Below are 11,177 nucleotides of genomic sequence, written 5' to 3' on the forward strand. Positions count from 1 at the left end.
CCCACCTCTAATATCCCTGCTTCAAAAGCGCTTGAAACTGGGTTTTAAGGGCTTTCAGAACAAACTCGTGAAAGAATCAGAGAAATCGGCTCGCAATCTCCACTCTGCGCATAGCTCAACAGAATGCACTGGTTCGCCGACTTTTTAAAAGAGTTAAATCGGAGAACCTTTCGCAGCATTCCCAAGAAGGGGTATACTGTAATTTAATGCATTATACCCCATTTTCTTGGGAGTACCTCTAAATACTCCAAATTGTGTATCCGTTCAGATGAGGAGAAAATTTGTCGACACCTGGTCACCTCACTCAAATTAGTGTTTTATTCAAACTGTTTATTGGAAATCCCTTATGGTCGTGCAAAACATTACTACATTATTTGGGAAAAATAGAAAATAAAAGAGAGCACAGTCAATAAAACCAGTTTTCAAAATAATGATCATGCAACAAATCTTACAAACTAATAACTCACAAAGATGTTAAACGGTTGTCTGAGTTCATATCCTCGGCCTTTCGCTGTGGAATGAGTGATATTCAAATTGGCGCAAAAGTAACATTCGTTCACTTTTGAAAGAAACCATAACGGTTTATCGTTACGTTCGTAGGACGGTAACGAATATCAGTAGCCGGTTAAGTTTTGACAATAGGGAATTGTAATAGACCGTTTCCGCAGCCCGCTAAGCACCCGGATAGCGCTCCGTAATTCACCACAAGACCTTGAACTATGCAGAGAAGGCTGGTGGCGCGCATGCGCAGCTGCGCCGTTTTCCTCGGGGATACCGTAGCGGAGAGGAAAAACGATCTACTACAACTCCCTAATCTAACGAGTGACTCTATTTTGTTACATGTTTTCTGTAACGGGCACACCGGTGCTTGGGTCCCACTGGTGCAGAAAGCCCAACACCCAACATCGGAGCACGGCCCCTTGAAGTTAACAGTGCGGTGGGAGCTACGCGTTTGACGAACCAGTCAACCAACTCGTTTTCATCTCCTGACCGCACTCTGCGTGGATATGGCTGGGAGCACGGACATGCTCGTGCTCGTAGGTTCTACCACTAAACCAGCTTACGCCCTTTGCACCTGCCACCAATGAAAATGTTTAGCGTTCAATATAATTGGGTAAGTAATTTTGAATGAATAAATTGCACATTATTGATTTGAAGGGATTGGTTTCAAATAGAACCTTGCTGTTATGATCGAAAACTACTAAAAACACCCACGCGGCAATGATATGACGCACGCGCAGCATTCTACGACGTTCCGAAGAAATGCCCAATTTGGACGCGTATGTAGGTTTCGGTTTCTTATCGAAGCACATCTCTGTGCCGGCGATCCCGCGCCCCGTGTCTAAGACGCGCAACGTATGTGCGCCGCCACTCATCGCGCGTAGAGAAGTCTACGTAAGAAAGCTTCTGGACAGTCACATGAGGTCCGCCTTTTTGACATCGGTGCCAGAGTGAAGACGCTCCTTCACGAGCAATGCGTGGCGGTGCACTCACGTTGCGCGATTTAGACACGGGGGGCGAGATTGCCCACGTGGAGATGCTCTCCGATAAGAAACCGAAAGCGAGATACGCGTCCAACTTGAGAATTTTTTCAGAACTCCCTAAAATACTTAGCGTGCCTCATGCCATTATAACATGGGTGTCTTTAGTCGTTCTCAATGATTCCGGGCAATGTTATCTTTGAAACCACGCCTTTAAAACAAATATGTGACAATTTAAGTACTCGGAATTTATTAATTATCCCATTATATTCAGCTCTAGCAATTTTCTTTTGACAGACCGCTACGGCATCAGGCTTCTTTATTGTGCCATGCGTACTTTTTGCAGTAGAACTTTTGCCCGTTTTTTTTCTGGAAACACCCTATATGTCAGAGCAAATATTTTATACGTTTGGGAACAGGACTCCGCCTCCATCAATTCTGGCGCATCAGGCAATAGTGACAACCACTGTACAGTCAGAGCAGATTAAGACATATTTAGATGGATTATAACTATATACACAATGGAGTCAATTATGCCTTTAGTACAACACATGCATATGATCCGTCCACTACAAGAGGAATTTCTAATATTTAAAAGCCTGACGAATTCATGTGAAACTATACCTCGTTTAGGCTTAGGTCCGAGCGTGGCCGATGTTATGAGCCGAAGGGCCAATCAAACAGCAAAAGAGGCACAAGGCCATGACGAGTTCTCTGCAGTTCATAGGACTATAGGACTAGCCGGTATTCGCCATCTCTCTGCGCGTGCTCCTCCACCGGCTAGTTCTATCAAGCGCAGAGAGCACGCTATGGCTTTGCGCTTTTTGCACTGTTTTATTGGTCCTCCGGCTCACAACATTGTCCGCGCTCGTACCTAAGGTGAAACGAAGTATATATGAACGCCAAATGAATAGCACTGAAAGTATTAATATCCTAAATGGTGAGAAACGTCTTCGTGAATGCGCGAAAAAAAAAAAGAAATCATGCAAAAGGAAAACGTACATACGAGTGTTTCATGTAGCAAGCACATTGAGTGATGTCACCAGAATTCAGATACAAAAACTGGTCAAAAAGAAAAGGACAAAGAATATTACGAAATGAGATAGGAAATTAAACCGCATTTCTAAATCTTCGAGTCATGCATATTCTGTTGCAGTCCTATGAGCAAAGCATTAGTTTCCAGCTTGGTGTCTTAAATAGTTTCGTATATAGCTTTATTTCTCATCTAAAAATTATGTTGACCCTACTTTACTCGGTTGCTCTTATACTTTCTTAACATTAGCAATATTCAAGATTGCTGCTATTGAAAGACTTTAGTTATTTTATGAGTTCCTATATTTATGGTCATGAGTAGGCCGACTTGTAAGGAAAGTAAGTGACCCTACATACAACCCAGAGACTCCAGGTGCATCACGTGATTAATGACTCTAAATGAATAAAAAAAGATAAGGCTTCAAGTATTTTCTTTTTTTCGTGTACAAAAAAGAACTCTGGTCGCTTACTCTAAGGTAAATTCACATTTTTAGCTGTGTTTACGCGATGAGTAAGAGCCTAAAGATTTTGAACCATTCGAAATCTGCACTGCTCGCAAGTAGAACCCCTGCAGGTCTATCGCCAAACGAAATGAACACACGTCGGTTCTCGAGCATTTCGTTTAAATCCCGTCCACAACTATGATGCACGTTACTGTTTCGATCACTTGCGATGTATCTTCCGATGAATGTGTAAACCGCTATTAGCCGCAAACGATCTACCGCAGGTCTCGCACTTGAACGGCTTCTTTCCGGTGTGGGTCCTCTCATGATTAGTTAAGATGCATTTCTGAATAAACGCCCTGCTGCACGTGTTGCACTTGAACGGCTTCTCTCCTGTATGAATTTTTTCGTGATTCGCCAAGCTCCATCTGTGACTAAACGCCCTGCTGCACGTGTTGCACTTGAACGGCTTCTCTCCGGTGTGAATTCTAACATGAGCTGTCAAGCAATCCGTACGCGCAAACGTTTTCTCGCAAACACCGCAACTGAATGGCCTCTTGCCAGTGTGAGTCCTCTCGTGGATGGCGACATTTGTTGCGGAAGAGCTTGAGTGAGGACAGAAGCGGCACGGGTGCTTGTCCGGTTGTCGGTGCGTTTGCGGCTTCTGTGGGCCCGACCAGTTGGTGGGGGGAGAGGTGTCACCCCTGCAGCTGTCACGGTCAAAAGTATCCACCTTGTCGCCGTAGCCTGCTCCGTTCCAGTCTGTTGGGATGACACGACAGAGCAAGAAAGGCCGGCGCATTTTTAATTGTTCTGAACATGGTCCAGAATACCTACATTATGCCGGTGCGGCCTATAGTAGGCATTCGTTCATTTGAGATGTTAAAAAGGTTCATTCGCAAAGCTTGTAAATGTCTACAGGGGATCGTTTAAGACTCGACTCTGGCAGCCCCATGGTGCTGCAGCTGTGGTGGCTTCCACGTTCTGCTAACCAAGTGCGGAAGGGAAATCAAGCCGCCGCGGTCGCTGCTGCACAGCGTTGGCGGTAACGTGTTACAAGTAACGTCGTTACCGGTAACGCCTTATTTTTGTTATTAACACGGTAACGTAATCGTTACTTTCCCGAGACATTTACGGGCAATGTACTCATGTTAGTGGGTAACATAATTACGTCACTTATTACACCTTCCGAAAACTTGAAAAATGATGTTAGGACAGAACGAGCGGGTTGGTGGGACAATTAAACTTGAGGAAGAAAACGTTCGTCACTCCCTTCTTGTTTTCTTCCTCAAGTTTAATTGAAAATCGAACACCTGTAATTTTTGCCAGTTTCTATACTTCGGTTTACCTGAAGTAAAGATGCAGCTCACGCTACAACCTGATGGAAATTATGAGGGAGGGAAAAGGGAACGATCATGGTGTTCTCTGTGATTCTGTACGTGTTCAATCTTAGCTGAAATAAACACACAAGGCCAAGTGACTTGTGATTTTGACGCTGATTGATTTGTCCGATTAGCTCTTAGCATCGGCTGCGTCTAGATTTATGCTGAAACATAGTATGTGATCCAAGTAAATAATATTGCACTCATTCTACATGTTTTCTAAATATTTCCTCTCTTTTTCTCACGCAAAAATTTACACTTTAGAAGATCTCCAACGCCCGCGCCCGTCATCCGAGTGTCGAAAAACGCTGTCACCAAAATAAAACAAAAACGCCTGTTACCGTCAATTTCTAAATAAAAAGTAACGCAAAAGTAACGTGCACTACTTTCTGTCGGTAACGGTAACGCATTCCTTTATTTCACAAGTAACGAATAACGTATCTTTCCTTTTTTACGGTAACGCCTACAACACTGCGGCTGCGTAACACTGCCTGTACGGAGCGCTGGGTGATAGGGTGTTGACATTCATAATGATCGCGACTGTGTATTAAGTAACGCTGAAGGGTCATTCACACACCCACAGATTATTATGTTACACAAAATAGCATTCAATAGGCTCGTAGAATAATCGCTGTGTTGCTCTGAAACTTGAAAAATCGCTAAGGTACACAGCGATTATTTTACGAGCGACTTGAAACAGCGAAAAATGCTATTTCAAATCGACATTGCTATGGACATTTGCCAGTCTAAAGCTAAACTTCGGCGACGCAAATAATGCTGTCAGAAAATATTCAATCATTTGAAACTCAGAACATTTATCGGGCTATTTCATTCATTAAAAATCAGTTATAGTGTTTTGACAGCTACTCGATCAACCGAAACTAAAAAAAAAGACTTTTTTTTTAATAAATAAACTCAACACGGTACATTTTTGGGATATCAGTCATCAAATATGGTGTAGCAATTGAAACTTCCGAGTGCTCGGACTGAATGTTCCTCCAGTAGAGCCCAGCTTGATTGTTTACTTTCATTTGAGTTGTCGTTCTGACTTTAAAATATAACTCCTTCATCGCCCCCTCTCCGCTTTCCTAAGAAAATAAACTTTGCATTGTGCTGTGCTGTACTTTTCTGCTCGTTGCAGGGCGCTAACCTAAGCTTACAGAACTTTCCACGCGAAAGAAACTTATGTGCCATATCTGACTGCTTAGAGTTTCCACCTTCTTACACAAAATAGCATTCAATAGGCTCGTAAAATACTCGTTTTGTACCTTAGAAACTTAATAATTTGCGAAGACACAGAGCGATCATTTTACGAGCAATCTGAAACAGCCAAAAACGTTGTTTTAATTCGACATTCGAATGCACATTTGCCAGTCTAAAGCTAAAGCTAGGTGTCACAAATAATGTTGTGAGAAAATATTCAAGCATTTGAAACAGACAAACCTTTTTGGGTTATTTTATTCGTCAAATAGAATTTATATCCTTTGTGAGACCTACTCGATCAACCGGAACTAAAGGAAAAAATATAATTTGTGTGATATAAATAAGCAACTCAGCATGGTACATTTATCCGATATCAAAAAAGATGTATCAGTTGCAACTTCGAGTGCTCGGACTGAATGTTCCTGCAGTTGAACCCAGCTTGTTTGTTTACTTTCACTATAGTTGTAGTAATCGGACGTTGGAATGTAACCCCTTTATCCCACGGGAGGAAAACTTTGTGTACCACTTCAGACTCCTGACATTTTCCACCTTCTGGAAAACCAAGCTTACAAAAAGGTTTTTAATCCGTGTGGAACCAACCGTTTATGACTATGAGAGGGTGTGCTAACAAGGCGTGAGGCTGGATGAGTGTTTTCCCGTGTGCGTCTTCGCATACCTGGTGTTAGTTCTCTGGGCACCATAAGATTGGGGGCAGAAGTCGCACCGCCGTCCGTCCAACCCTGCGGGTCCATCTTGCATGGTTGCCGCTGGATTTCGGCCTCTTGGAAAGAGAGCTCCGCGCTCCTGTCCTCGCAGTCCGTTCTCTGCCATTCGTTGTCGAATGCTGTGTGGGCAATTTCTGTTAGGAGTGAAGGCAAAATTTTATTTAGTTGCTTTCTTTTTATTTAGACTACACCAACAGAGAAGCCCAAGCAGAACAAACTCCAAGAACAAGCAAACAGGGACACAACGTGCAGATAAAGTAGAGAAATTCAGGGGTTTACATTCGTATTGGGGTGTAATTCAAAAGGTAAAATAATCAAAGCACGAACAAACACGCGCATCATAACTGGATATTGAACATCCCGAAAAAGTCGATTGTAAAGAAAGCACGTGAACAAAACTTAAAAGCAATACTTCTCTATAAATCACGCACTTCAAAGGTTTCACTTCACCTTTAAACACTCGCTAAAGGATTACGTCGAAACAGTCTCACACAAATCGAGCAAGACTCAACTGGATATCATCAAGGAGCATTGTTTAGTTACGTCGCTCCTGCTCTGTAGTGCTGAAAAAAGGCAGGAATGACACAAAACCAACTGTACGGTATATCACCGCCATAGGTTTTGGGAATTACACGTCAACAAAACGGATACAGTGTGTCGGCGAACAAAGTTATGGAAGGAAAGAGAAATGTCGCAAGTAGTTGGCTGAGCTGTGGCCATTCCTTATTGGATCCGACTAGTTGGTCCCATTAATCTGGGGAAGTCTAAGCCCAAAGGTCTGGCACTGCCAAAGTTGAGCTGGGCTGGTGGCTGGCCTCGGTCTGCAAAGTTTAGAAGAATGAGTATTAATAAACAGTCGCCAACACAAAGTTACTTTACCTGCCCTCAAATATCATCACATTGGATGAGTGAAACTAAAACTGAAGATTACCAGTGCCTGGAATTGGTCCAGTTGGCTATTCATTACTCGATTAAACTGCGCAGTAAATGATCACGAATTACGACGCAGAAACGAGAAAAAAAGAAGGCAACAAATGGGAAAACGTGCATTTGCAGTTCAGTTTAATCAAGTAAAAAACTAAAGGCCACTTTCGAGATGAAACAGGGCATGGATGACAACACCATTTATCAGTAGGAGGGTACCTGCGAGACATTTCAATCTGAAGTACCCGAAAAAAATAAGTCCTATGGGACTACACCATTTCCAAGTGTGAATGTTTGGGCTAAATAACACTGACCATTTCGATTTCCACGAGAGATGTTTCATTATATATGGAGCGTCAAACCGCTAGCGAGGAGGAAAATGAATGCCGATTCCATCTGTGCCGCATCCACGCGACTAATGCCACCATTTATAAAATGATATGCAGTGCAGATCAATCATTCAGGCTCGCATTTTGCCAAAAACTAACATAAACGGGGCCCACTTAGGAAGAACGAGTTTTAGCTGAGATACTTGGTTCACGTTCTCGAGTTCCCCAAAAAACCGCATTGGTAAAAAGCATTTTAGATCATCCAGAAGTTGATCATAAAACGTTATAATTTGGTTAAGGGATCTATAGTATAAATTGATCACCATTCAACACTAGTTGTCACTAGATAATCTCTACTCTGTTCGCGAGTCCTTCTGGTGGGAGCTACTCACCAACACAGGGATGGTGACAGGGTTCTCGAGGTATTTAAAGTATTTGTCCCGAGTACTAGTTACATAGAAGAATTTGAGCTATGTAGGGAAGCAGAGCTGAAAATTTGCAGAGGGAGCGTTTGTTGTCGGTCCCATCGAACTGGAAGTATAGCAGAACATTTTAGTTTCAGCTTGCGTCCCGTATCACTTCCTCGTGGCACTCGGCTCTTAGCAGAAGGCTAGCCTTTATTCCGGTCCATTTACGGAAGACGTAAAAGATTTTCTTGTTTTCTCTTTGTCTGCGAATGACGCTTCGTAGCAGGCGAATTGTGTTGTTCACATACGTTAGCAGACTAGTCATCTGCAGACGTTCTCTTGACTCGCTTCGTAAAGTACCGGTAACACTGCTCGTAATCCAAGCAAAAAGCAGTGTGCAAATACCATCTGAGGCGCGTTTCTTTCTTGTGTCATCTCATAATGGGCCTACCAAAACTGACTGCGGACGTGTTCAAAGCACACATATGTGTGCTTTGAACACGTGTGTGCTTTGAACAGGTCTGCAGATAGTTTTCTTAAGACCCAATATTCACGTGTTCGTGTGTTCGACCCAATATTCACGTGTTCACGTGTTCAAAGCACACATATGTGTGCTTTTAACAGGTCTGCAGATAGTTTTCTTAAGACCCAATATGAGAGTGCTGTCATAAAGGAACGAAGTTTGGCAGTTGACACACTTGTGACTGCTTACGACCGGAGGGGCTTGTGAACCATCTTGTGACTGCTGATGACCGGCCGCTGCGCTGCAGGTCATAAGTATTCGCCAGTGTTTTAAGCATCTGCCGTTGTAAGCATGGCACTAAGAAATTAGTACACCTGCCTTTAGTTGAGCAAACAATAAAGCAAACACGCAGATAGTGCACGTTGTTTCACCATTTTAGAAATAAGGCACCACGTTCAGAGATTCTACATAACAAACGAAAAGTAAGACACACTATTCAGTTTGTCCGCATTAAGGCACACTTTGAGGGATTATACAGATTCAATCAATAAATGTATGAAAGGCTTTGAAAGGGGTGGGGGGGGGGGGGGGGGGTGAGGGCGTTAAATAGGCAAAGTTAGGTAAGGCAGACAATGGAAAGTTTACATGCTGCAGGCTCAACTGTAGCCATCTCATTTAATCCGACTCTGTCGCATACGTGTAAAGACAAAATGTAGCACAAGACGTTGCATGACCGAAGAGGGACTCGGCTGGTGACAGGCCACCTTTTCAAAGCTGCGACGTGTCGTTCACATCTGCGTCCAAATTTATGCCGAGTTTGATCTGCAAGGTTAGAAAGACGACGGTTAATAAACAGGAAGGAACGGAAAGCGACAATATTTATTTGTACCTTTAACTACGTATATTCAAAAAACTAAAACTGCGTGCGAAATTAAAAAAAAAAAAAAAAAAAAACAAGCATCGCAAATGAGGAATGAAAGAGTAGAATTAAGATTTACATTTGATTGAGATGAGTATGCACTGATCTCCCCAACCAGGTAATATTCAAAGCCAACCTAGCGAATCAGTACACGAGATGTATCGTCCACTTCAACCCCTGCTATACTATTGCTGTCATTGAAATCCTGTTCTCGTGAATTTGACACGCCGTATTCCGAAAACAAAATGAGTATTAAAACTTGGTTTGGGGCTGAGGCGTATGAAGATGCGACCCATTAGGTCTCAGATTAATAGGGGTGAACGCAGTACAGCTGCGTTTGCATCTTCGGGTGTCAGTCGTCCCAGCTCTTTTTCTTAGAAGTTGTTTAGATTTCAATGTCTACTGTGTGAATCTTCTTTCCTTCGCCATTCTGTACTGCCTTGGTCGACTGTTAAAGAGACACATCATGTATGAAATTAATAAATTCTGGTGTTTCCTAGCTGAGGAACAACCTTAGGTGTCTACTTCTGCCGGTTCATAACTCCAGTCCTGAACAACAAGACAACAAGGCTGAAGGGGCAGTGGTGGCTCCAGAGTAGAATCCCTTAAAGGGTAACTGCAAAGACAAGAAGTTTTTTTTTTTAACAGCCTAATTGGGACAAGCATGTCAAAAAACAAATTTTCCGCGAAAAAAAAGATTGTTTTTTAGCAATATTTACGTCACAGGACGTAATTTAGTCGGAGTCAGAACCTCTCTACATTTGAAACTCCCGCTCTTTCGACCCCCGCGGAGGAGAACTACGCCCCGCCCCTCTCTCTTGGATTTGCTTTTTTTTTTTGTTGACTCTGCTGCTGAGTTGAACGACAGGGCGTCTCGACTTCCGATAAGATCTGGCAACAACGCACGTTAAACATGGCACCGGTAATGGGGAGTTTTCGTAAACCGCGGTGCCCCCTCCGCTAAGCGTTCCGCAACGAAGAAGTTGCTACTGAGCCTGCGCACCGATAGCCTTGACTGTGGAGCTCCCACTATCGTAGCGGGTTGCGGAGGGCCTTGCGGGACGGCAAAAACGATCTACGAAAACTCCCTATTGTTTTGTTTTGACGGTACACGAAAAGCTGCGGGGTTTGCGAGCACATAGCGAAGACGTGACCGGAGAAGTGCCCCTGTGATGTTCCCGGAAGACGGAAAGAATCATTCGTAATCGTCATGTGTGCTTTGAAAGCGAAAGGAGTCACAGGGTCCAGGAGTGTGCAACCGCAAGAAACGTTCACGACAGCGCTGCGTTGACTTCAGCGATCTCGTTCTATTTGGTGCAACACCGCGATGCGACAAAGAACTGAAACGTTCATGGTGTGTGTGGTGCAGTGCTTGGAAGTACACACCCAATACGGAGCGCAAATTGGCTGTTTTAGGGTTGAGGTTAAACGGTTAAACGGGTTCAGTCCCGTCGTCGTCAGCCGATCCAGTCAAAGTGGCCCGGGAGGACGCATCGAGCGTTTTTAAAAGTAAATCTTCCTTCGTTCCGTTTCAAAATGTGGAAGATTCCCGACGCATACCGTGAGTAAAAAGCTGCGGGCGTTTTCAACAAAATTACGTCGTTTTAATTGAACAAGAAACTCCGAATTGTTGTCCTAAACCTGCCGATTTTCTGCTTCGTGTTGGACTGGGTTTGCACAGCGACGTGTTGCGCTCATCGTGCGGTGCGAATAAATTTGGGCAAGATTTCCTACCTGCCCACAGATGCATGAACTGAGACCATTTTTTACGTAGTGAGCATAGTGTTTTTTTGTGTTTTTTTTTTTTATTTTGGGAAGAGGCGTTGTGGCGTTTATTACGGTATGATCACTTGAAAGTTCAGAAATTGG

General features: G+C 43.4%; 1 protein-coding gene across 2 annotated transcripts; it reads right to left on the bottom strand.

Moving 5' to 3' along the window:
• Positions 1-2,530: 2,530 nt before the first annotated feature.
• On the bottom strand, positions 2,531-8,898 carry LOC115317303 (gastrula zinc finger protein XlCGF49.1-like). 2 transcript variants are annotated; one of them, XM_040209411.1, is made up of 3 exons: positions 8,625-8,898; positions 6,218-7,087; positions 2,531-3,718 (listed from the first exon to the last, which is right to left on the bottom strand). In XM_040209411.1, the coding sequence occupies exons 2-3, from the start codon at positions 6,291-6,293 to the stop codon at positions 3,177-3,179; spliced, it is 618 nt and encodes a 205-aa protein (XP_040065345.1). In that variant the 5' UTR covers positions 6,294-7,087; positions 8,625-8,898; the 3' UTR covers positions 2,531-3,176. The 2 variants fall into 2 exon arrangements, with proteins under 2 accessions (XP_040065345.1, XP_040065344.1); XM_040209410.1 differs by having other exon boundaries at positions 6,218-8,898.
• Between the last annotated feature and the right edge of the window lie 2,279 nt (positions 8,899-11,177).

The sequence above is a fragment of the Ixodes scapularis genome, unplaced genomic scaffold (assembly GCF_016920785.2).
Source record: "Ixodes scapularis isolate PalLabHiFi unplaced genomic scaffold, ASM1692078v2 PGA_scaffold18__7_contigs__length_3171195, whole genome shotgun sequence".
Taxonomy (NCBI): Eukaryota; Metazoa; Arthropoda; class Arachnida; order Ixodida; family Ixodidae; genus Ixodes; species Ixodes scapularis.

What these genes read in the sequence shown, in the direction of transcription:
- LOC115317303 (XM_040209411.1), bottom strand. Translation starts at nt 6,293, where the DNA reads ATGGACCCGCAGGGTTGGACGGACGGCGGTGCGACTTCTGCCCCCAAT. An exon ending in GCCCAGAGAACTAACACCAG is followed by an intron (nt 3,719 to 6,217) that starts GTATGCGAAGAC and finishes TCATCCCAACAG; the next exon opens with ACTGGAACGGAGCAGGCTAC.